Consider the following 26,277-nt stretch of genomic DNA (forward strand, 5'->3'; position numbering starts at 1 on the left):
GCACGCCTGTAATTCCAGCTACTCCGGAGGCTGAGGAACAAGAATCGCTTGAATCCGAGAAGCGGAAGTTGCAGTGAGCCGAGATCGCACCACCGCACTCTAGTCTGGGCGGCAGAGGGAGACTCCGTCTCAAAAAATAATAATAATGTTAAAATGCTGCCCCCTCCGCTCCACTTGAACTTTAATGCTGAACAAGTTCCCCACGAATACGTGTATTGCACCGCATTTTGATGCTATGCATCAAGTCGAATTAATGGCGCTCTTGAGAACCCGTCGTGGAGCTTTACAAAGAAACCATAAGGGCAGCCTGTCGAGGGGTGGGGAATATTCCTTGGCTTCCCCCGCTAGGCCACGTCCGCCAGGCGGGTTAGGGTCGTGGCTGCCTGCCCGCGCGCCGCTGCCCCTCTGGGAATTTTGCCCGGGAAACTGGCGTGGGGTCCTGGCTTTTACGCCCTCTGCGCACACGCGGACTAGGCCTTACATGCACAGCCTTCCAGACCCGCGCCTTAGAAGCTGGGCCACTGCTAACCGTTCGTGAACCTCACCTTTAAAAGACGTCCCCTTACCCCTCCCCCGTCCGCCAGCCCGAGGAAGCGTGGACCCGCTCCTCCTTCGCCACTTGTTTCAGTTCCTCCCCTCGCCGCCCTCGCAACCCTCCAGTCCAAACAACCAGCAAACTAAACTTTTCCACAGTTCAAAGCCCCGGCCCGCAAAGCCGAGGAGGGAGGGGCAGGCGGGGCGCGTCTGGTGGGCGGGACCCCCGAGCACTCCGGAAGTTACCCCGCCCTGAAGGCTCCCGGGTCGGCAAAGTGAGGGGAGGGTCCAGGCCTCCGTTGGACCGAATGGGGCGTCCCTCAGCTTAACGACTCCCAGTTCCCGCGTCTCCGCAGGGCGCCTCTGCCTGGGTTCCAGGCTGAGTTCGCGCCCACTCTTCCTGGGGTGCCGGCGGCCCGGGCCGTTTCGCCTCTTTTACTCGGGCCTGTGAAGCCGAAAGCTTTCCCAGAAGCGCGCACAGCCGCCTGCTTTCCCCGCGGCTGGTCTTTGTTCAGGGACTACAAGGGAAGAGGCGGGAGACGTGTGAGACTTTTTAAAAAGTGGCCTGTCCCGGGGAAGACGTGCCCCCAGACCCCTGAGAGCCAACGTTCTGAGGAAAAGAAACTTTCCTTGCCCCTTAGTGTCGCTTACATTACCTAAAAGTATTTCCTCAGCCTCTGTGTTTTAATGTCTCAGGGGAAAGACTATCTTAAGATTTAAAATCAGCGCTGCTCATTTTACCTTGGTAGAGACCCGTTTTCTACTTCGCACTTAAGGTAGACAGGGTGTGCGACCCGTCACCCTCCCTTCCAAGTCGGTGTGGCCGACGCCCCCAGCCGGACTCACGCCCTCCTACTCCTCCGCGTCGGGTCCGCTGCGGGCGCTCCTGACAGGGGGTCGAGGCTAGACCGGACGGGCGGCTGCGCCCAAGGCCATCCGGGGCGGCGGCCCAGCGGGGAGCGCCCTAGGCGCGCACTTTTCCAGTCCCTTCGAAAGCGCGGGGTTGAGGTCGCGGCTCTGGGCCCTCGGATGCAGCGGTGCAGTAGCGACACCTGAATCCCATAAAAGGCGGGCGCGGTCTTGTATCCGGGCTGGGTCTGAGGAATCCGCAAGGGCGAGAGGGTCGTCTCCTAGGCCTGAGCCTCTGCTGGCTTCCACAGTTCCAGAACATGAAGGACCTGGCAGCTGCTGCCGGGTCGGCTTAGCACCAGCGAAGTAACAGGCAGTTCTGCTCCCTGTTTGTTCCCAAAGGCCTCGGCACGTGGGGATCTCGAGCAGGCCTCTGACTGCGGCCCGTCTCCTTCCCTTCCAAAATTGTGTGGGGACAAGACAGTCCACGACCTTCCCCTCCGTTCAGCGGTGTCCCCCGGCCGCTCGACGCGGGTTCAGTCATCTCTCCGACCCCAAGCGGCCTCTGCTCTCTACCCCTGGCCCCGAAGGGCGGCCTCGGGGATCTCGGGGGAAGGGGGGGGGGGTTGCATGAGTCTGTCCCCAACCAACTGAGGGAGAACCAGGACATTTTCAGAAATTGATTGCTGGATGTCCTACCATCTGGCTAGACTTCCCCAACCCCTTTCAATCTGAAGCCGGCGGAAGAGCGAGGTCGAGAAGCCGACCGGGTGAGAGCTGAGTAGTTAAGTTCCCGCACAGGGAGAGGGGACAAGTTTTCCCGCTTTCACAGGGGTTTCTACACGCTCAGGCTTCCAGCATCTGCCTGCACCGACATCACCGTGGGCCCAATGAAAACAGTAAAATAGGAACCCTGACACCCTCCGTCCCCGACACACACCCTGCCACTTCGATGAGAACCCAGCAGAGAACTTCCCGTTACACAACCGGGACAATCGGAAATTGTCGTTTTGATTACGTGTTAGTTGGATGAGGAGCACCTACCAGAACTCCCAGATCTGGAGTCAGAAAATCCTCACTTTCTCAGCAAGGGCACCTGCATCCTGAGCTTTTACATATACACACACCCAGCGACATTTCGTGCTGAGAAAGACCCACAGATGCACATTATTTTTCCCTTTTCCACTGTTATCTGCCACAGTTCTACTCAGTTAATTGCGGTTTGAGAACACACACCATCCAGAGAGCACCAGTGGATCTAACCAAGTGAGGTTACATTTACTTGTAATCCTCCCCCTTCCCTTTCCACTTTCTTTGATGATTTTTCCCATACGTGTGTAAGCTACGGGGACTTAGTAGAAGCAGGCCGCTCCTCCTAAATGTGATTTGGACCATATGCTTTCTACATTCATTCCCGCTCCAGCTTTTCTTCTCTGCACTAACTGCTAACACGTTATAGTCACCTTGAAATTTCCTCTGCTATTTTCCAATTAAAAGCTTAATAGCCCTGGAAACGGAGTTCATGTGGTGAAGTTTACCATAGCCCCTTGTTCTGAAAGGCTTTCTGCTGGGATCCCATTATGTGCTTGAATAAACCCTTTCTGCAAACAGAAATGGGACTCGGGGTTGTCAGGTGTTGGGTTACAATAGACTTTGAGGCAGGGGACATTTTACCAACATAAATACAAACCTGTCCCTATAGGGAGATGTTGTCAAATACTGGGATATGGAAAACATTCCCATCAAATATGAGAAAAGGATTACTGCACTATATCAAATGAGTATTTAGATCTCAGCCCCCGATGTGCACCGGAGTGAAACGGGCCCCCGGGACCAAATAATGCCAGACTGTTTGAGTGGCAAGGAGTTAGGGTGGCTAGGTGACCTAGGGAGGAACGGGAAAGAGGGGTCGCCTTGGTAGTGAGAATGCCCCCACAAACCTGGTGCAGAGCTCTTCTGCTTTCCTTTTAAAAATTTATTCATGCTCAAGTTCTTTCTACTCCCTCGTTTCATTGACCATTTGAAGAAAATCGGAAGAAATTTGGTTTTGAAAAAAGTCGTCGATCCCCACGTTTCCAAGAGACCTGGAGGTTTCAGCGCGATAGTTTTCAGATAAGGTGTCATTCGTGGCCCTCTACACCTCAGCGCGTTAAATGACTCGCGTCCAGCTCCTCACTTCCTAGCCTCAGGCCTATAGGGCTGCGGGCGATCTCTGCCTCCTGTTCCCAGAGCTTACGAAATTTCTTCCAGTTGTGCTTTAGGGCTTGTTTTCCTAGAGAAGGCTGAGACTAGAGGAAGGATTAAAGTGGTGGGGGAAGGGGCAAGACCGAGGGGTCCCTACCCCACGCGGCTTTGGAGGATGGCCTCCCACTCAAATGCTGGGGCTTCTTGTCCACACTCCAGGTCAGTCTCCCGCGATCCCCATCTCACGGACGTGTATGATACGGGACAGCTAAAGGCTTCAAGGGAAACACTCAACCGGGTTCGGTTTTAAACCCTCCTCTCCTCCGCGAATCAACCTTCTAGGCAAAGGGTTGGCTGCTAGAACGCCTGGAAGTGCTTCCCTTGAATTCACAGCAAACACCAGAGGAACGTTTTCGGGTTGTCTGCTTACTTCCAGGGCAGTACGGAGAAAAGGAAGAAAAGCGGCCTCCCGGAGGGACAAGGGCCTCTGTGCCCACGAGGGGTCCGGCATTGCAGCGGACTTGCCCGCTTTCATCTAGCATTCGATTCCCCGCCAGATGAGCTTGGTGCAAACACTCTTAGAAGCGTACCCACCGAAGGCTCTGGAACTGCCCCGCTTGGCATAGAGCTATTGGGCTGTCCCGCTCCCAGTGTATCCACCTGTTTTTTGTTTTTTTTGTTTGTTGATGGGCAAGGGGGAGGCGCGAGGGGGTGGGCCTTCCTTGTGCATATATAGCGATAGTCTGCACTAGGCCAAACCGGCTACTCTTGGGAGAATGGGAAAACACAAATAATCTAATCGAAGTTTTCTGCTGTCATCTTGTGCAAGGACCCTCTCCCCCAAGACATCTATGACTGGGGTCTGTGGGTTAAGGGGTCAAAAGTGGCCCTATTCCATATCCATAATTAAATCACAGAATCTTTGGGGATTTTAATTGAGTGGCTGGCTCCAGACCTGCGTTTGCCCCCAGTGGCTGCTGGGAGAGAGGGAAGAGATAAACTTGGGGGCGCTAATGTGGCTTCTGCGTCTGCTCCTTGAAAGTTTATACCTGGCGCTTAGCAAATTCTTTCCGGGAGCATGTATGTCCCTGACCTTTCAGGATATTGTTTTATATTAAAACATGGAGAGGAGGGTAGAAAAGTAAAATTTGCCTGCCCCCAAAAAAAGGGGGGGTGGTCATCCTTGGGCCGGCAGAGCTCCACATACATTTTTTCCAAAGCAACAAAAGATAAAAAAAAAAAATACGTTTTAAAAGGAAATTAAGAAAAGAGCTTAACGTTCCCAAATCAACATCACTCCAATCCCCTATCCTAAACTCCACCCAGGTCTGTGATGCACCCCCAACACTCCCGTAGGTTCGGGTTCTCCCGGAGCTGAGTTTCTACGGCCAAATGTCGGGATAAAAGCTGCCTAGGGCTCGGAAAAACGCAGCCACAGGAGGACTGAAGGGAGGAGAAGAGAGAGAAGGGGAGCGGCCACCTCACTCCCTTACATGGACCCCCACCCTCACTCTCGCTGGTCCTCCCCTTCTCCGCCCCACGAGCACGCCGCGTTCCGGAGCGCTGCAGTCTCCCGCTGCAGGCTCGGGTGACGGAGAGGACTTGGAGGAGGGGGCCGTGAGCGCCCCCGCGAGCGTGGCCCGGCTGCAGGTGGCCAGGAAGGTGAAGTGCAGGGACCTGAGGGGAGCAAAGGAGGAGAAAGGCGTGGGGCGGGGAGTGCAAGGAGACCGGGACCCCAGGGGTGGGGGTGACGGTGGTGGTGGGAAGGAGGAGGGGTTCGAGGAGGGCAGCGGAGGAGGTGCTGAGTCCGGCCAGCGCGCAAGGGAGCTGCAGACGAGCTGGTTCAGACCTTAATCAGAGCTTTCGCCCGCTCCTTGCAGCCGCCGCTGCCCCTTAGCAAGGGAGGACGTGCCGACTCGGCTGTGCGCCCAAAGCAGCGGCCCGCGTTGGGGGTTGGCTGGGCGCGAGCCGGGAGGCCGAGCTGTGAGCGCCGAGGGAGCTGGAAAGACGGCTGCGGCACCTCCGGCCGTTCCGGGGCACGCCCAACCGCCGGCGCTACTGGACCAAGGGTCGCGCCGCCCGGAGGCAGCCCCTGAGCGTGCCTCGCAACCCCGCCGTCCAGCGCTCCCTGGCCCGCTCCGGCCTCCAGCCCGCCAACTCATCCGGGAGCCTGGGGCATGAACGGCTACGGCTCCCCCTACCTGTACATGGGCGGCCCGGTGTCGCAGCCGCCGCGGGCGCCCCTGCAGCGCACGCCCAAGTGCGCGCGCTGCCGCAACCACGGTGTGCTCTCCTGGCTCAAGGGCCACAAGCGTTACTGCCGCTTCAAGGACTGCACCTGCGAGAAGTGCATCCTCATCATCGAGCGGCAGAGGGTCATGGCGGCGCAGGTGGCGCTGCGCCGGCAGCAAGCCAACGAGAGCCTGGAGAGCCTCATCCCGGACTCGCTACGCGCACTGCCCGGGCCCCCGCCGCCCGGGGACGCAGCCACCGCCCCGCAGCCGCCGCCGGCCTCTCAGCCGTCTCAGCCGCCGCCGCCGCGCCCTGCTGCCGAGTTGGCCGCGGCCGCCGCTCTGCGCTGGACCTCCGAGCCGCAGCCCGGGGCTCTGCAGGCGCAGCTCGCCAAGCCAGGTAAGAGTGTCTGCGGTGCGGGAGTTTGGACGGGCGCTTGGGCAACTTCGGAGTGCCTGCTGCAGCTCCTCCTGGGAGGCCTGGAGGCAAGGTTTTGGGAAGTGGGACTGGCGGAGCTTTACTTCCTACCCTCCGACAGGCCGGTGTTTCCTCTCCCGGGAGAAGCCGGCTGAGTCTGGACCCAGCGCGGGTGGCACTTGCGCCCGCCGGGAAGGCGCCTCCGGGGAGCCACACCACGGGACTGTGCATCAGGGTCGCCAGGTGCCTTCCCCAGGTTAAAGGGGAATGTGTCAGATTGAGCAGGGAGATAAACGGAGTCGAGACGGGGCCAAATTAAAACGCAGGCGGGCACACTGCCCTACGTGGGGCAGAGTTTTCTGGGCTGCGGGTTTTAGAGGGCCTCGAATTTGGGGGTTGGAATGGTTAGGTGTAGGGAATGAGCCAAGACCCAGCCCTGGCTGACTCTGAGCTGCTTGTGCTTCTGGGCCTTGCCCCGCCCAGCCGGCCCGACCCAACCTGGCCCAGCCCAGGGCCCAGGAAAATTTGAGTGGGGACGAGCATTCCAACTCTGAGAACCCATTGCCTTTCTAGCTTTGCCCCATGCCCTTTCTAACTTTGCTCCGTGGCCTCCAGACTATTGTAATTGGTGAAAAGTTCCATTTAGCAATGACCGTAAAAAGGTCCCGAAAGGCTCCTGAGCTGATAGGGGGACCAAGAATCTGGTGGGCCAGAATTCACTCCTTTGCAGAACCTCCTAGATCCTTTAACACTGTTCCCCAGGCTGCCCTCAGCTGTCTTCGTGGTTTAAAGAGATAAAAAACAAAATCTGATCCCCCACCACCCATCTGTTTCTCTCCTCCAGGCCTCCTGAGCTTGGCAGGCCTGAGTTGGGCCTCTTAGTCTCTCTCCTCCTGGGGAATTTCTAGCTTGCGGTTCTGCCCAGCCCTAGAGCCCTTCTGATGGCTCTTGAAATTCAGCAGACATGTGTTTGGTGTTTCTCTGGGTCAAATGCACAAAGGAAAACGGCCCACCTTCTCCCAGAAGAAGGCATGCTGGAATTAGGAGTGGGAAAGTCCAGAGCCCTCCTGTAGGTAGAACTGTGGTAAAGCTGGTACCTACACTGACATGCCAACTCCCTAAAGACAGTACCCTAGCTTCTGGAGAGAGGCTTTCAGGAGCACTGGACTGCTTTGTCTGGATCCTGTGCAGCTGGGGAAATGATGCAGACTCACCTGTTTTGTGGTGAGTTGACGGGTGGCTGGCAGGTCCAGTTCTTCTGCCCTTTCAGTCATGCTATCCAGGCCCGAAGCTCTGAGAACAAACAGCCTGTGTGAGAGAAGAGCTGGGAATTTTAAAGATGGAAGAGAGTTTGCTGAACTTGAATTTTGTGGATATTTAATCCAAGTTAGCATATAAACATTTCTCAGGAATGCTCACCAGTCCTCTCTTTTGTCTGTCTCATCTTTTTATATTTATGAATTTGCCACAGAGGAATGAGAGGAGGAGAAAAAGGTTTTAGTGTTTTTTTTTTTTTTCTCCCATAGGTTTGAACAAGTAACTAGGAGGAGTTTGGTCTCAGCTCTAGAAGTGGATTTGTACCAATATATTTTCTTAATTTTTTTCCATTTCCTGCTTCTCTGGTTCCGTTTCCCCGAGGACTAGGGCAGAGGTCTGAGTTAATATCAGAGGTGGCGTTTTGCCGTGGCCACCTGCCCAGCAGCATTCATGTGATAGGGCATTGGGTTCTGTGGTCTCTGTCCAAGGGGATTCCTTTCACATCCTGTGTTCTTCAGAGTGTTCTTTGGGATAGCCAAAGCTCATGATTTCTAAAGAGTCACAAAACTAAAAACACAACCCCAGGAGGAGGAGGAGGAGTAAGGGCAGGCAGGACGGCGGAGTAGCAGCTGCAGCAGCGGCAGCAGGATACATGCTTTAGGAGAATAGAAAAAGGAAACGGATTTCAACTGGACAAACCAGAGCTGTGCTCTCTGTTTGACTCCTACCTAATACTGAGGGATAGCCTGAGCCTTCCAAATTGAAAACAGGTAATTGCAAAAGAGAATAGGATTTATCACAAGGAGAGGTCAAAGTGATGACTTTGGGGGACTGAGGCATCAGGGGGCTCAGATTCCAGCTAGTCGCCCCCACCCCATACCTTGCATATTGATGTACACAACTTTTGTTTTCTTCTTTCAATTGATTTGACCCCATAATTCATTTTTTTGAAAAAGCCAATCACTATCTGATGGGGAATGGGGAGAAAGGTAGGACAATAATAGATAATTGTTTAGGAAGACATACAAGTGGATCCATTCTACGCAGTGCTTGTAAGAATAAATTCCATTTGGGGTTTAAGTTGGAGACAACTGCCCACTGAGACTGCCTGTTGCTATAGGTATTATACCCTTTTTGCAGTTGTTCTGATAATGTATTTGTGTATAACATTCCATGTGTATTTAGAAGGATGTCAGAACTACTCCTGGATAAGTAGTTCACTATATGTAGAGAGTAAGCAAATCTCTATTGGAATTGTAGGTCCACATGTACATTAAGTAGACAGACCAGCAGAAATCTTTAAATATCTGCTGGCAGTGTAGATCTATTACTTGGTGAACTTTGATTTTAAAATGTGGTTGGTCTTTTTGCAGGGCAAAGGGCCTCTTTAGTACATAGCTGTGGAGAGAGAATTTTTTTTTTCTTGTATACAAAAGCACATGGAGTCTTTCCTCTCAAGAATCTTTGAGAAAAGCACATGCCTTAAGAAAGTGTATGTTTGCTGTGAATCACTGGAGAAAAACCACCATTTAGGGAGTGAGGTATTCACATCAAAACTCAGTTTTGTAACGAAGAAATTTTTTTTACATTTTGCTTTAGATTCTTTAAAGAACTGGGGTTATTTTATCTAATGGTGTAGTATGTTGAACATCCCTTTCAATGTGTGGTGTTTTTAAGGACAATTTTCGTATTCTAGTGGCTTTTACTTCTAGTTATGAAGTTTTCTTTTTTCTTTTGAATGTAGATTTCTCCTGCTCTTTGATTACCATGTATGATGCACCTGGAATTAATTATTAGCTTTTGATTGAGCCCAACATTTTGATTTAAGCTATATATAGATTTATTAAGCTATATATTTGCATATATAGATATATTAAGCTATATATCTATTAAAAGCTGTATCTGTAGCTTAAATTTAAATTATAATATCAGCTGTATATTTTTGTATATATGTATATATACATACACTGTTGAGTTCATTTATTCTTCTAAATTCCCTCTACATTCTTCTCATACTCCTTCTCCCCATGAAAATACAGGAGGCATGAAGATCTTCCAACTGTTAGTGTATCTGAATCAGCAGTCTCAACCAGCCTAGCCAGCCTTTCAGGACGTAGGCTGAAAAGCTGAGGGAAGTTAAGGGTCACCGCCAAGGTGAAAAGCTAAAATTACATTCTTGTGTTGTGGCTCCCTTCCCCACCTCCAACTTTTCCTCCAGGGGAGTCTCCTGGGTTGCCTTAGACTTTGGTGTGAGGAGAAGAAAGATCTTTGGCTATATATTCTTCCTGGGTCTCTATCTACCATCAAAATGAATATGTACACACATTCTTTTAAATGCTCTTAAAGGGAAAAAGAAATCAAAACCATAGTTGGTTAGGAATAAGAGAGCAGGATCAAATGGGAAAATAGGATCTTCTTTCCTGTTGGTTTATTGCGGGACGGGGGTGGAGCAAACAGGATAACTGTGGGGGAGAAGTAAGATTTCGGAAAACTGCTTTTATTTTCTTTTTCCTCTTGCCCTGCCCCTCCTAGCATCTTTATGCTTGCCTCTGGGCTTTTCTGCTCCAACTTGATTGGGTCCTACCAGATCCACTTCCTTTTTTCTCTTTATTTTTTCCCAAAGTAAAGCACCTGCAAGTGTAGTGGGTATTATGGAACACTTGTCCAGGCCAGGCTGGGAAACCCTCTGACTATTGGCTAGGAGGAAATGAAAAGCAGGAAATACCCAAAAACCATTTATGAAGAAAGTGTACCTGTGAATTGAAAAACAAGGTCTCATTTTAAGACAGCTTGATTTGAAGGTGAGGGGTTTGACTCAGTTGCATTTTAAAAAACAAAACACAACCAAATAAAAAGGAATACACATCCAGGCACTGAGATCTCTTCCAAACACCACCCCAGGGCTGGCTCTTGGGGCTGGGATGCTGCTGCTGCCAGGCAGGGGTCTTCCTAGCTCTCGGCTCAGCTGGTTTGCATGCAGTACAATTGATGTGTGTGTTGGGGGGCTTGTGGCAACTGGCTCAGGACTGGGAGCCTGGCCACAGTGGGCTCAAGGTAGGGGTAAAGATTGGGGACAGTCGGGGGGGTGGACCCTGCGGCCACACTGGACTGCCGCTGTCCCCTTGCACCAGGGGTTCGGAGCTGCAGCTGAGTCCAGCTTAGGAACCGCCCAGAGATAGCCACATCCCTTGTCTCTCCCACGTCCAGCTCTTGCCACCACTCCCTCTCTGCTCGTCCTGAGCTTCACTACCCGCTCCTTCCCAAGGCAGGAGTCCAAAGGTGAGTTGCCAGCTTCTGCGAAAATCATGCAAACAAAAAATAGGATGCCAATATTGCATGGGACATACTTTTACTAGAAATTCTTCATTGTTAATCTGACGTTGCCACTTAACTGGATGTCCTGTTATTTTACCTGGCAACCATAGGCCTCGGCCTTCCTCACCCAGCCCCAGTACCCATGGAGGGCACCCCTTGGCATTGGGGATACTTGTGCTCATCTCCTAGTTCTTTCTCTGCAGAGGCTGATCTGTGTGGGACTGGTGTGGGGGAAGCGCTGGGGTCTGTCGTGTGGATCTGGGGACGAGTTGGGAAAAATGAGAGTGTGTTCCACATCTAGGAACTAGAGTCCTACTGCCATCTGAGAAAGAACCTCTCCCCACCTCCAGATCACTCCTTGGTGCTTTAAATCTAGAGGATAGCCGTGCTCTTGACTTACACAACCAACTTTTCTTTTTCCCTGATGGATGAACTCCCGGGTTTAAAAGATTACAGTAATCACAGGAGGACAGTGTAAATCGAATCTGATAGCAATAACTTTTGGAGAAGGTCAGGCTCAAGTGAAATGTTACCAAGCAACAGGCATTTTGTTTGCAAAATACAATCAAAGAGCATTGATGAGAAATTCTTTGCTGCAGCCAGTCAGCACTTTCTGCTAACAGCTTTACAGAGAGAAAAGGAATGAATCTTCATAAATCAAAGTCCCAGGAGAACTCGAAGCCCCTTTCTGGAAATGTTGCACTTCTTCCTGACAGGAAAAGAGGACTGAGCCCAGTAAAAAGCCATTTGCCTGCCCACCTACCTCCTCTTCCTCTTCCCTTCTTCCTCACCTATTGATTTGTTCCTTTCTTCCCCCTTTTTAATGTGTTTCAGCCCCTTAGCCATTAGCTGCTCAGGCCCTTGGACCCCCTTGTCTAGTCCTGTGTGGCCCTGATGGTGTATGCATGGATGCTCATGGCAAAGGTGGAGGATGCTGTGGTGAGACAGCTGGTCCTCACAGGTCCACCGCCTTGTGATTGTGCCAGTTACATCCCACATTGATTTAGTGAGTCATCCCTTTGACCGAGCAACGCAACACATACTACTATTCTCAGAAGGGAAACTAAAATAACTAGGTGTGGGTTTTATTTTTTGCATTTTATTGTATAAACAGCTGTAAAAGGCACAATTAAGTACCAAATAACAGTAATAATTATAAAAAACATAACACTCAACATATCAATTCTTTACAAAATCTCCAATCTCTTGATTACAACAACTAAGCAGACATAAATTATACAGAGCTGGGATTGGTGTTCCACTTTTTTCCCACTATTACTTTCTTTAGTTCAGTATATATCTCTGGCACCCATAATCTTTATATGTGAGCATTTAAAACAATAGTGCCTCCTCTGAAGACACCACGGTCTGCCCAGCTGCTATCCTTGGAGTTATTTGCTGTATTCCACTGTAAAATATGACCAACTCTAGCTTACTTGGAATTTTACAAAAGACAGGAGGCAATGCTTTGATCATCTCTGTATAATCTTAACCAGCACCGTACATGACAGCATAGTAAGGCATTTATTAAATAGATGGATGATAGGCAGATACATTTTTAAGGTACCAAATAAACATGTAGATTTGTAGGTATTTTCTCCTCTGCTTCTTGGAAAGTATTCCCTTCTGAGTCAAGAAAGAAATAAAAACTATTTTTTTTACAAAATATATGAGGTCCACAGTTATAAACCATGATTTCTTAAGCCCAGTCGTATCTCTAGTAATATTCCTCCAAAATAGTAGTGTCAAGGAACCACTCTGATTCCTTCATACATTATTAATTCAGTGTTGTTAATGATTTTTTAAAAAGCAAAGCATGGCTAGTGTGTGTATGTGTATGTGTACATATATATATATGTGTATGTGTACATATATCTATATATGTGTATGTGTACATATATATGTGTATGTGTGTGTATGTATATATATATAACTTTTCACAACCCTCCCCAACCCCAGAAACCCACCCAGGAAGAAAGGAAGGTTTTTAGAGTGAGATCATACCCTGGTGTTCTTTAGACCTTTAACTATTCAGATTTTTTTTTTTGATTCATCACTTCCATTGTGAGATAAAGATAACAGAAAATGTGAAATGTTTGTCTGTGGTTAGAATTCTGACTAGGCAGTGGTCTCCTGTGGAAGTTCATCCTGCTTGGGCTCCCTCCCTTGCCTGGATGAGGATATGACAATTTATGTTTCAAAATGCATGACACGATTTCAAAAAGGGTGGGAGAGTCCAGTGACTTTTGAGCTAGGAAATATTCCTCTCTATGCTAATTTTTCTGTGTTTTTATTCTGTATGTAAGAACTATTTTATTTTTGTAGATATAACTGGATATAATGGATACAGCCTATGACATCGAAGTCAGAAAGATTTTTCACTTTTATGCATCTTGAGTAGAATTTTTTTTCTCATATGTGGTAGACTTTCTCAAAGTATTTCAAATTATACATTTTTTTTTTTACTAAATTGCATTTTCATATGAAAAACTTCCCTAAAGAAAGTTACATTTTCAAACTATAATTTTGGATTGAAAGTCATTTTTATAAGTGTTTATTTTCTCTCCTTAGCTAAAAGTCTTGTAGCAAAAAAAAAAAAAGGTATTGTAGTCATCTTGTGGCATATATATTTTGAAGTTGGTAGCATTGTTATCTATAGAAAAACTTTTCTTTTCAATTAAATATCTACTTCTTTAAAAAATCTTTTTTTACCCTAGTGCAGTTTATTTAAGAGATGGCTATAAGTGTTTCTGTCCCATGAAATATGTAATGGAAGAGTGAATATTTAGTAAGGTTTTTAAAATAGCTACATGTTTAGCTATGGAAACAGCATACTCTATCACTTTCAATAATATTTGTAATATTTGATAAAATTGGCACTTCCTCGTTTGACTAAGTTTTGACTTTCTACACCCATCTACCAGGGGCAAAAATATTATCAGTTGAAATACACTCTTAATGTCTTCAGAATTAGGGTTTCAGTTTCAAGAAGAAAGAAGGTAAAGTGTTTCAGGATTATTTCCTATTTTATTTTGTTAGTTGGGAGTTTCACATTTTTATGTCTGAAAAAGCCTTTGTGTTTTAAACCAACTAGAATGATTTGTAAAGTTTATTTAGGAAATAATCTTGAGATATAAAGAAATACCTGTTACTTTACTTTATCACTGGGCTCAAAACTCACCCTCTATAATTACTTGTGCAAGACTGTGTTTATAATAGAATAATTTACAATACAACCAGTGCTAGACACCATAGTGCCACAAAATTGCAGGGACTGTATATTTTGCACTTCAGAAATTCTTGTTTGGTGAATTATTCTTGGTGTAAAGTTAGAGGCTAGTCTTCCTTTGCCTGTTTTTAAAGCTTCAAACACCTAGATGTTGATGGGGATTCCACTCACCCAGCACTCCTTAGCAGGACTTTGTGTGTGGCTCTGGTGCATGAACCTCACTGGTGTGCACTCCTTGTTGCTTCTTTCATCATCTTTGTCTTTCCTTTGAACACAGTATAAACAGTGCTAAGCTCAGCCGGTTCGTATACCCCGAATTTGGAGATTTGATTCCTGAGACATCCTTTCAGCTTTTCTCATATTTTGGGCACAGCCAGATACCCTGTTGTAGTGGGTGATCAACACAGAAACCTGCGGAGAGAGTGTGGAGGATTCAGCATAATCTATCAATCACCACTCCTTGACAAGTAACCAGAAGTGCATGATGCACTAGCTTGTCCCAGTAGCAGGGCAAAGGGTAACACAACAAAATGAGAAACTGACTTTCACAGTTTGACACTTCACAGTTGCTAAACAAGCTGGCATCTATATAAGATTCCACTACCATCTGTTCCGAAGAACTTAGGAAAATAGGTACAAAGTGGAATTTTGTATTGTCAGAGTTGTAATCCTGCAATCCTGCTGAATCCTGTATTCAGTTATTGGGATGGTATATCTGTTGCTACCTTGGAAAAAAAAAAAGACTACATTTTTATAATGGTAGAGTCATTAGGTTAGTGGGAACCTCATTCCCTAATTCCTCTTTAAGTTAGCCTTCTGCTGTTTGATCCACTTCCTTCTGGATCCTGAAGTGTTCTGTGGAAGAGTCAATTTGGTTGACAGACCTCAAAATACATTTCCTAATATGTTTTCAGTGTTTGAAACTTTTCCAAAGCGGGGGCAGGGGTACCTTTTAAAACACAAAGCTATTTGATTCACACATTTCTTTTAAAAATAGTTGAGCTTTAAGCTTTCCAGTTGTGCTTATGTACCTTTTATTCCCAAGAAGCACCATTTGTTGCTCTTGCTTTAAAAAATCTCTTCATTATCTCCTCATTACTGTGACACCATATGACATATTTTATATTTTTTTTATTGTGGTAAAGTATACATAACATAAAGTTTACAATTTTAACCATATTTAGGTGTATAATTCAGTGGCATTAAGTTTATTCAAAATGTTTTGTAGCCATCACCACCACCCATCTCCAGAACCTTTTCATCATTCCACACCGAAACTCCATACCCATTAAACAATAACTCCCCATTCCCTTTTCCTCCCAGCCCTTGGCAACCACCCTTCTACTTTCCCTCTGAATTTGCCCATTCTTGGTATTGAATATAAGTGGAGTCATTCAGTATTTGTCTTTTTGTGTCTGGCGTATTTCACTTAGCCTAATGCCATCAATGTTCATCCATGTTATAGCATGTATCAGAATTCCATTCCTTTTTGAAGCTGAATAATATCCCACTGTGTGTGTATGTGTACCAAGTTTTGTACATTCATGCATTGAATGGACATTTGGGTTTTTTTTCTCCTTTTGGCTATTGTGAATGCTGCTGCTATGAACATTGGTGTACAATGTGTGTCATATTTGAGGCTTAGCTGCAAGGCCCTGTTTGCCTTTTCTCCTGCATGTGTGTCTTATTTCCCCAGAAGATAAAGTCCATAATTTAGGTATGAGTCTTACACTTGTTGGTGTTTTTCATCCTTTATTCTGTTTCTCCCAGTATCTTGCAGAAATATAAATACTTGGTGCTGATCATCATAATGTAGGCTAAAGTTAAAAAAGAAGAAAACTCTTTAGAAGTACGTAGTACTTTAAAGAAGTACTTTATGTCCACATTTATATGGCGAGAGTATTTGACTTGTTTTTCCAATTTCCGAAAGTGATAGTATATTAACATATATTATCAAGTGTTTTTAATTGTTTAATAATTTTCAAATGTTTAATAATAGAGTAACAGCCAAGATGTATGTATGGGGTCATGAGTCAGGAAAATTTAAATAGATCTAGCTGATGATAAAGTAAATCTATAGAAGCCTTTTGGTTGCTATATTTCTCTTTTGGATCAAGGACATGAGTTCAAATACTGTATGAGTTCAAATACTCAAGAGATAAAAGCTGGGTCTCCCACCCTAAGAAGTTGTAGGAGAGAATATGTCAAATTTCTCTTACAAAAATAGTCATTCTACAATAGAGTCTTTGTCACAGAGTCATTACATAAAGTGAAGATGGCTTCTTATGTATGTGCGGCAAATGAACCTCTCATTAGAAATCTTACATTTTGTATTAAAAAAGCAGTTAAAAAAAAGAAAAAAGCAGTTTAATTAAAATGCAAATTTGGGATAAGTATGAATTCCTATCAGATTAATGTTGACACTTGCACTGAGGTAATTTAAGAATGTTTTAAAATTATTTACTTATGTTTGCCACATATTTATTGCTTTGTAAAGGACCAAAGTTTTGTTTTTTGGTTACACTTAGATACATCCTGTATTAGAAGAATGTTCATAAGTGGTCCTTTAAGGCTCTTAAAATAAACAACAAGCATAGGAGAAAATGGCTTCTAGAAGCTGCTTTGATGAAATTTCACCAGCTGGCTATCTGTACATAATCAGGTATGCTCACAGAGAGTGCAACAATGAGGCCATTCCGGTAGGGCAGCAGAAAACACAGGCTGCTGGTTGTTTACAACCCAACAACCGGGTCATTAAGAATTTTCATCTTTTGGGCTTGCACAATGGCTGATGCCTGTAATCCCAGCACTTTGGGAGGCTGAGGCTGGTAGATCACCGGAGGTCGGGAGTTCGAGACGAGCCTGATCAACATGGAGAAACCCTGTCTTTACAAAAAATATAAAACTAGCCGGGTGTGGTGATGCATGCCTGTAATCACAGCTACTCAGGAGGCTGAGGCAGGAGAATTGCTTGAACCTGTTGAACCTGGGAGGCAGAAGTTGCGGTCAGCCTAGATTGTGCCATTGTGCTTCAGTCTGGGCAACAAGAGTGAAACTCTTTCTCAAAAAAAAAAAAAAAAAAAAAAAAAGGAATTTTCATCAGTTACCCTGGCTTTGAGTAGCCACAGGCAGTGCATGTTTCAACAAAGGATAAAACTTGGCTGGGCACAGTGACTCATGCCTGTAATGCCAGCACTTTGGGAGGCTGAGGTGGGTGAATCACGAGCTCAAGAGATTGAGACTATCCTGGCCAACATGGTGAAACCCTGTCTGTTCTAAAAATGCAAAAATTAGCTGGGTGTGGTGGTGCGCTCCCATAGTCCCAGCTACTTAGGAGGCTGAGACAGGAGAATTGCTTGAACCCAGGAGGCGGAGGTTTCAGTGAGCCCAGATCGTGTCACTGCACTCCAGCCTGGGTGACAGAGTAAGACTCTGTCTCAAAAAAAAGGATAAAAGTCCATTTGCATATAGCTTGCTTCTACAAAATATGTTTCTTTATTATAAAGGCCTGTTAGAATTTACTACTGCAAAGCAAACCATTGTGACTTACTCTTTTCTGTGTGCTTAGCCCTGCAATATTACTAGACATTAGGTAAAAATATTCTTAGGTCAACATGTTAAATTTGTAACTGATTTACTTTATAGCAAGTATCTGCTTTATTTGGGAAGTTTTTTTTCCTTCTTCTTTTTTTCATATAATACAAAATAGTATCTTCAAATTTCACTGGCTTAAGAAAAAAGGTATCTTCAAGTCTTTTCCATGAACTTTACCAACAAAACAGTTCAGGGACATGTATCTGCCTCATGCCAGCTGTGGCTGTGGAATGTGATGATGCATTGTTTCATTGATGGATAATGCTCCCGTGCAGTTTCTAGCCCTTTCTAGCCACGTCCTTTTTCCTGTCCAGCAACTTATCCTGCCATCCAGAATTCACAGCTGGTTTTGTTTGCTGTCTAGCCCAAGTTATTGGCAACCACGTTTGCCAGTCCCTCAAGTGGCTTCTTACGAAAGATTTAAATGGATAGAGTTATCTTTCACTTCAGCAATTGAATTAGCTCACTATCATACATGGTAACCTGATGAAACACACTGATTGGTTCATAAGATGTATTTAACACAAAATCAGCCTATGCAAAATAGATTTAAAATATTAAAATTCCCTTTGGTTATCTGGATGGTGCTGTCCCTAGATTACAACTGTGGACCTTATTTGCAGAAGAAGAGCTGGAAGACAAGCTGAGCTCATTTTCCTGTTTCTTCCTGAGCTTTGCTCTTCCAGGAGTTTTCCCCGGTCCCACAGATGCTCCCAATTGAGATTGTCACTGCTATGAAAACCACATCTTCCGTGGTGATAGGTTCATGTAGCCATTCCATGTTGAAGACAAGCTTCCTTGCCCAAAGCATTCTAAGAAGTCACTCTGATTTCTAGCTCTTTATTTAGAGGGTTTTTTTTTTCATTTGCCAGTGACATAGTTTGAATTTTTTTAAAAAAGGCTTGTAGTATATTGTGACCCACTGGGATGCATTTGCTCTTTTAAAAAGCATGTGTACAGTCTCTTCTGAGCACATCTGTTCCTCTTTATGCACACCAGGAAAAAGATTAACTCAGCCGTTCTGTTTTTCAGATTTGGCGGAAGAACGACTTGGAGATGGCAGCTCAGCAGACAATACAGAGGTCTTCAGCGACAAAGACACTGACCAGAGGAGTTCCCCAGATGTGACAAAGAATAAGGGCTGCTTCACCCCTGAGAGCCCTGAGATAGTGTCTGTGGATGAAGGGGGGTATGCTGTCCAGAAAAATGGAGGCAACCCTGAGAGCCGCCCTGACAGCCCCAAGTACCACGTGGAGCAGAATCACCTCCTGATTGAGGGCCCCTCGGGGACTGTTTCTCTGCCCTTCAGCTTGAAAGCCAACAGACCACCGCTCGAAGTGTTAAAAAAGATATTCCCCAACCAGAAGCCAACAGTGCTTGAGCTCATCCTCAAGGGCTGTGGTGGGGACCTGGTGAGTGCTGTGGAAGTCCTGCTGTCCAGCCGATCCTCAGTCACGGGAGCAGAACGAACTTCCGCAGAACCCGAGAGTCTCATGTTGCCCTCCAACGGGCACATCTTTGAACATACCTTGAGCTCCTACCCCATCTCGTCTTCCAAATGGTCTGTGGGATCAGCCTTTCGAGTCCCAGACACGTTGAGGTTTTCTGCTGACTCTAGTAATGTTGTCCCCAATCCCTTGGCCATGCCTCTGCAGCACCCTTTCCCCCAGCCACCCCGGTACCCGCTGATGCTAAGGAATACTTTGGCGAGAAACCAGTCAAGCCCCTTTTTGCCCAATGATGTCACCCTGTGGAACACCATGACGCTGCAGCAGCAGTATCAGCTGAGGTCCCAGTATGTCAGTCCTTTCCCCAGTAACTCTACCAGTGTCTTCAGAAGCTCGCCCGTCCTTCCTGCCCGCGCCACCGAAGACCCTCGGATTTCCATCCCTGATGATGGGTGTCCAATTGTGTCAAAGCAGTCTATGTACACCGAGGACGACTATGACGAGAGGTCTGACTCCTCGGACTCAAGAATACTCAACACATCATCTTAAAGTGATGCTGGATGGGTGGCGGCCAGGTGACATTTTCTGTGCATTTTGACCCTGAGGCATCTGAGGAGAGGCCACATCTTGTGTATACCCTTTCCTTCTGTTTGACAAGGTGACTGTGCTTGATTCTATACATTAGCAATAAAAACATAACTTATTTAACTTCTTGCACTTCACTGGAAAATGCCAAATAGCTCTGCTCTGTGGCTTTAGTGCTGAATGTTTATTGTAAAAGAGAGTCTAATGTTAAGAATACTCTTGGGAAGGCTGGGTCCATGGAAGATTTATTTGGGGATATAAAGCTGAGGTCAGCCTTGCACCTAAACCCAACCTGGAATGTTAAATGAAATAATATACTTGAATGCAATTTTGTAAAAGTGGATTCCTCAGGATATGTGAAACCTAAAGGAAGTGGTTCAGTTGCAAATGGACTATAAACAGTTACAGTATATTCTTATGCTAAAACTCCTTGCATTCTAAAGAGAGATGCACTTAAGAATAGAGTGAACTGCCTCATATGCTTATTTAAGCTTGGACAGTTTTCAGAGACAAACTCCATTAAGAATTACTCCTTTCACCTGGCTGAATCAAAACATGTGTAATGTCAATGTAAAACCAATCACAGCTGTGAACTGCATGAAATGTATTGTGAAACGAACACAAGATTAAGCTTTGTTGGGTTAATATAGCATGCTAAGGACTCTAGAAAAAAATAAACTAAGGAGATGAGCTCGGTTTATGTCATTTCTACTTGTAGAAAGAGGATCTCTAAAAATAGAAACTTGATGTAAAAAACGACTTACTAATGCATGGATCAGGAATCAAAGTATCAGTTAAACAAGGCGTTCCTGAGAAATATGAATGGCAAAGTTTTAAAGCTGCATTCAGAAACACAGACAATTTGTTCAAGAATGGAGTTAATTAATTCCCTCCATTCATTTCTTCAACACATACTTACTGAGTGCCTACTATGTTTAAGAGAATGTGCTTTCTATGTATCATCCAAGTTACCTGTGAGTCCAAGATAAGAAGGTATTTTAGTGGAGAATCCCATTAAAAACAGAGTAAAAATTGAAAACTCCCAACAATGTACAGTTGAGTGTGGGAAGCAAGGAAAGTGTGTAGCCCAGTTCCTGACATAAGAAGTATGCAGTACATGAAAACTATTGCTTCTGTTAGTTACATTCATAGTTTTATGTTCAGAATATAGACATGCATTCCTTCATTTCTTTTTTTTTTTTTTTTTTTTTTTAAGATGGAGTCTGGCTGTGTTACCTCACTGCAACCTCTGCCTCCCAGGTTCAAGCAATTCTCCTGCCTCGGCCCCCCGAGTCCCGAGTAGCTGGGATTACAGGCATGTGCCACCATGCACAGCCAATTTTTTTTTTTTTTTTTTTTTTTTTTTAGTAGAGATGGGGTTTCTCCATGTTGGGCAGATTGTCTCGAACTCTCAACCTCAGGTAAGATCCACCCGCCTTGGCCTCCCAAAGCGCTGGGATTATAGGCATGAGCCACTGCACCTGGCCCCGTCATTCTTACTTAGAGACCATGCCATTCTGGTTTGAGGCAAAACATTGAAAACCAGGGTTTTTTTCTTTCATTTTAAAAACATTTTTGGGGTACTGTATATGACAAACTTCTTGCTCACATTTTTTTTAAGAGAATTTTCAAACAGTAATATTCAGTGGTGTTCACACCAACCACTTCTCTGACTTACTGTTTCCATTTTTCAAAGTGCTTGAAAGGTAAGATGACTGCTTAGGTCAGACAATAAACTTATGAATGTGGAAGGGAAAGTAAATAAGCAAATAAATAAAAGCCTCTACATGACAAAAGATTCAGAGAGAGCTCCCAGTGCAGGAGTAAGTCTTAAAAGGTTCTTCAGTCCTGGGAAGGAGAAGGGCAAGTCTTCTCAGCCTGAAATGCTCCCTACCCTTGAATGGGTTCCCAGGGGAAGGGAGATATTTAAAACAAAAGAGACTTCTCATTTTTATTTCCACTGGGCACATTTGGCATGAAAAACCTTTGAGGGGGAAAAATTCCTTGTATTAGTTGGACTAGTATGTATTTAATTGACATAGTTACATACTAGAGTGTTGAAAAGTAAATATGGGCCAGGCATGATGGCTCTTGCCTGTAATCCCATCACTTTGGGAGGCAGATCGCTTTAGCTCATGAGTTTGCCACCAGCCTGGCAACATGACAAAAGCCTGTATCTACAAAAAATACAAAAATTAGCCAGGCATGGTGACATGCACCTATATTCCCAGCTACTTGGGAGGCTGAGGTGGGAGGATGGCTTGAGCTGGGGAGGCAGAAGTTGCAGTGAGCAGAGATTACACCACTGTACTCTAGCCTAGGCCATAGAGCCAGATCTTGTCTCAAAAAAAAAGAAAATATGGTTTGTGGTTAGGGTTCTATTTAAACATTAATGTTTACATAAGGAAGAAAGAAGGGGAGTGCGGGGAGAGCAGTTGCCCCCTGATTCTAAAGATACATCCAGGACATTTTATGTGGCAACCAAGTGCTAATGTCTGGACCTACCTAGGACAAATGTATTTTAAAGACATCTTCATTGCAAAAGTTTACTCACATTTAACAAGCAATAATGATCATGTACCACAGCACCTAAGCCAAGATGCTACAAAACCTGTCCGCACGTTCGTCAAGTTGAACCACCCGAACTAAGCAAAACCTCATTGATACAGCGTCCTTACAGCTTGATTTTGCCTATAAATCATTTTCATTGGCCTCTTTATGATGGAATTATCTGTAAAGCAGTTTATTTGTGGGCTAGTTAGTGCAGGTATGTTTGATTCTTAATATAATTGGAAGAAAGAGGCTGGGTGTGGTGGCTCATGCCTGTAACCCCAACACTTTGGGAGACTGAGGCAGGTGGATCACCTGAGGTCAGGAGATCAAGACCAGCCTGGCCAACATGGTAAAACCCCATCTCTGCTAAAAATACAAAAATTAGCTGGGCGTGGTGGTGAGTGCCTGTAGTCCTAGCTACTCAGGAGGCTGAGACAGGAGAATCGCTTGAACCCAGGAGATGAAGGTTGCAGTGAGTCAAGGTTGTGCCACTTAACTCCAGCCTGGGCAACAGAGTGAGACTCCATCTCAGAAAAAAAAAAATCTGAAGAAAGAAATGTTTGCTTCAGTGGGGTAAGTGTGGTCAGGCATCAGAAATGAGAAACTGGGTGTTAAGATCCTATGTTCTCCCAGCATTCAGTTTTACTCCCTCTGAGTCTCCATTTCTGAGCCCCCTCTGGTTAAAGAGGCTAGATTCTAACTCAGCTCTCAGAGACCATCCTGCTACACACAGCATGTAGAATTCAAGGGAAATGAATACTCATCTGTTATTCTTTTACACGAAACTGAACGTCTGGATGAAGAGAAAAAACCAACTCTGTCACACAGGCAACACATCTGGGGGCCGGGTTGGGCTGTACACTTTGTTTTCATCAACTGATGTTTGACTTGTATGTCAATCCGGTCTTAGAGAAAGTTAATCCACATGAAACACAGTGCTTCTCCTCTCTTCTGGTGAGGGTCTGCCCACTCCTATTGTTGGTGTCAATGCTTTGTTTGTCTAAGATGCTGGGTGTGGGTGGGTTAGTCATGTTCTAGAGCATTCATGTCAAAGTGTGTGGTCCACGTGCCCAGATGCTTAATTTCTGGTGTAGATTCCTGGACCTGACTTGTTGAGTCAGAATCCCTGGTAGCCTAAGCAGTATATTTTTATCCTCTCCAGGTAATTTGTACACTCACTAAGATGTGAGAATGACCTCCCTCTTCATCACATCCTTGGGTTTTCTTTTTAGATCTATGCCATGTAAAAGGGCTGAAGGCTATAAACTTTTATGCTGAGATGTTAAGTCCTTTCCCGTTCCCACCTACTTTTCTAGGGCAAGGGTAAACATCAACATGAAAAGAGTCGTAATACATACCCTAGATCTAGTTTAAACAATGTTGGCCTCAATGTCAATTATTAGGTTGAGCATACATTTGGGATGAGACTTTCTTGTTTCTGGAAATCTGGTTGGTGAAGGACTGGATAAGAACTTAAATGTGCTATTCTTTCTCCCAACGGGAGGGCCAGAATTTTTGGCACTGCTGATCCTTCCAGTTGTACCATGATTTCCAGTTTACTAGTGAAATCTGGGAATAGGTTTTGCCCTTGAGAGTTGAGCTTTAAGAAATAGCAACATTCAGCTGGGTGTGGTGGCTCATGCCTGTAATCCTAACACTTTGGGAGGCCGAGGCGGGTGGATCACCTGAGGTCAGGAGTTCAAGACCACCCTGGCCAACATGGTGAAACCCCTTCTCTACTAAAAATACAAAAAATTAGCCAGGCATTATAGCAGGTGCCTGTTATCCCAGCTATTTGGGAGGCTGAGGCAGGAGAATCACCTGAACCCAGGAAGCAGAGGTTGCAGTGAGCCGAGATTGCGCTATTGCACTTTAGCCTGGGTGACAAGAGTGAAGCTCCATCTCAAAGAAAGAAAGAAGAAAGAAAGAAAGAAAGAAAGAGCAACATTCCTGATGACAGGGGTGGGAGGAAGTAGTTTTATAGATGAATTGAGAAGCAAGACATTTGTTAGGTACATGGATGTGGTTGAAATTAATGGTAGGGCAACCTAGGGAGGCAACAGGTGCCAGGGAAAAGGGGCAGTGATTCTGGGCCACTGGTCCAGGCTGTTAAGTTGGTCAACAGGCTCATAGGAGTAAGAACATTTCAAATTTATAGAAAGAAATAGGACTAGAGAAGGAGGTGAGAGGTGTAGCAGTCCTTTATCACCAGACTTGCTCTTTAAGGACTCATCTCCCAAGGTCCCTAGCTTGCCCTAAGGATAGAGCAGGTGGGAGGTGGTGGGAGAAGGAGCATCTTGGGAACATTTGTTGGGTGCCCAGAAAACAGGCTTTGACTGCATTTGAACTGACATATTTGAAAAATGGAACTTTATTTCACTGCATACTGTTTCAGTGATTCATTCTTTATATGTGCATTTACTCAGCAGAAGTGAGTCGAAAATAAGATGGATGCTAAATTTGTATGTTAATTTTAATATTGAAGCTATCCTATATTTGAAGAATAAGATCAATGCTTCAATTTCATTTCTTATGTGGTACTGAATGTTGTCATTACTAGAAAAAATCATTTCTGAATGCATCCTCCCCAAATTCTAATCTCAGAGGGCAGAGAGGCTCAGGAGAGGCAATCCTGCCTTTTGTTGATTCTGGTCATGCTTCAGTGTTCCCACAGTATCATTTACTATTTCAGTGTGAAGGATAAATAGGAAAGATAGTGGTTTTCCCTTAAATCACAATGGAGTTTATTTACTAATTGGATTCTGAGAGTTTGCTGGGGTTGTAAGGCTATGTCAAGAGTTTCATATATCCCATGGGCAAAGCCACCAGACTTAACCAAATGTAAACTCAGCAGAGCAGTTGTTGAGAAAAATTATCCCTCCAGAAGACTTGAGTCACTGCGTGGTGGTTTTAGACCATGACCTCACACTGCCACTGTGATTTAAATGAAAGATTCCAAAGGTCTGTGGAAGGATCGCTGTCTCCTAGCCAAATATGGCAGAACCAGATGTGTGACAGTTTCTATAGAGGGAGGGTGGGTGAGTTCAATGTGGGACGTTTCTCAGCCCCAGGGGCTGCTATGGCAATACCAGTAGGCTCTGTCCTCACTAGCAGACTGCTAGCTGTCCGTACAGCCTCTGGCTTTCCTTGCTGCTTCTGCCTTAAGGGATCATTGGGTGACAGAGGCTGCTGTGGTGGCTGTGCATTTTGTGTATTGCACCAAGGGGCAAGTGGGAGCTCAGATCCAGAGCGGGTGCCCTTTTCAAATCTGTCAGACTAGAAAAGGTGCTGTTTTGGGAGAAGCCTTTTTCTCCTTTGCCCAAAGGTACACCAAAATCTACCGGAGACAATAGAGAAAGAGGGAGAAAGATAAAAGAATGAGTTGCTGGAGAACAGCTTGAGCATTGAAAGGAATAGCTGTGGAAGCCAAAGATAAAGAAATCTTTGTCAACCTCTCTCCTTTAGCCTGTCCCCTTTGAGAAAATAGGAAGTAGTTTCAATTAGAGTTTCAAAAAAAAATCTTACTCAATGGACTTGAGATTAGAAATGGAGGGAGATGTTGGAAAGGGAGATAAGAGAACTAGCCTTTACTGAGCATCTATTACCTGCATCTGTTAGGTCAGCCCTCCATTCTGACCTCAGTATATCTGTAAGGATTGTCCCTGATCTAAAACCAGCGCTGGCCACCAGCAACCAGGTAGGCATTTATCATTTGGGGCTGCCTGAGTAGACAACAGCATATATAAAACAACCCAAGTGAATGAATGAAATGCCCACAGCAAACACTGATTTATGCAGTTTTCTATCTTAAAGACAGCCTGTGAACCAGCCTGTCTGCCTAGCTCTAAAACAGTAATATTTGAGATTCACTGCAGATCCGGAATCTTCAAGAAACATTATGTCTAATGCAGCTTAGTATTAAAGATATCTATTGTATCTAGAGTTTTGAAAATTGGAATAATGTTTGTATACCGCTGTTTATACCCTTAGAGAAAATCTTATTAATCCAACACTGATTTAGTTAAATTAGCAATACCAAGCACCTGCTAGGTATTATTTTGAAACATTATGTAAATCCAA

General features: G+C 45.4%; 2 protein-coding genes across 3 annotated transcripts in view; both read left to right on the top strand.

Moving 5' to 3' along the window:
• The window catches only part of DMRT1 (doublesex and mab-3 related transcription factor 1), a 130,168-nt gene extending 125,175 nt beyond the window's left edge, over positions 1 to 4,993 (top strand). For both annotated transcript variants that reach the window (XM_008996345.5, XM_002742915.6), the window contains exon 5: positions 1 to 4,993. This exon is cut by the window's left edge and continues 3,268 nt beyond it. The gene's annotated coding sequence lies outside the window, so the exon portion shown is untranslated.
• Positions 4,994 to 5,132: 139 nt separating this feature from the next.
• On the top strand, positions 5,133 to 20,334 carry DMRT3 (doublesex and mab-3 related transcription factor 3). Its single transcript, XM_002742923.6, has 2 exons — positions 5,133 to 6,198; positions 18,644 to 20,334. Exons 1-2 carry the CDS (start codon positions 5,745 to 5,747, stop codon positions 19,606 to 19,608), a joined length of 1,419 nt encoding a protein of 472 aa, XP_002742969.1. The 5' UTR covers positions 5,133 to 5,744; the 3' UTR covers positions 19,609 to 20,334.
• The last annotated feature ends 5,943 nt before the right edge of the window (positions 20,335 to 26,277 follow it).

The sequence above is a fragment of the Callithrix jacchus genome, chromosome 1 (genome assembly GCF_049354715.1).
Source record: "Callithrix jacchus isolate 240 chromosome 1, calJac240_pri, whole genome shotgun sequence".
NCBI classification, from domain to species: Eukaryota; Metazoa; Chordata; class Mammalia; order Primates; family Cebidae; genus Callithrix; species Callithrix jacchus.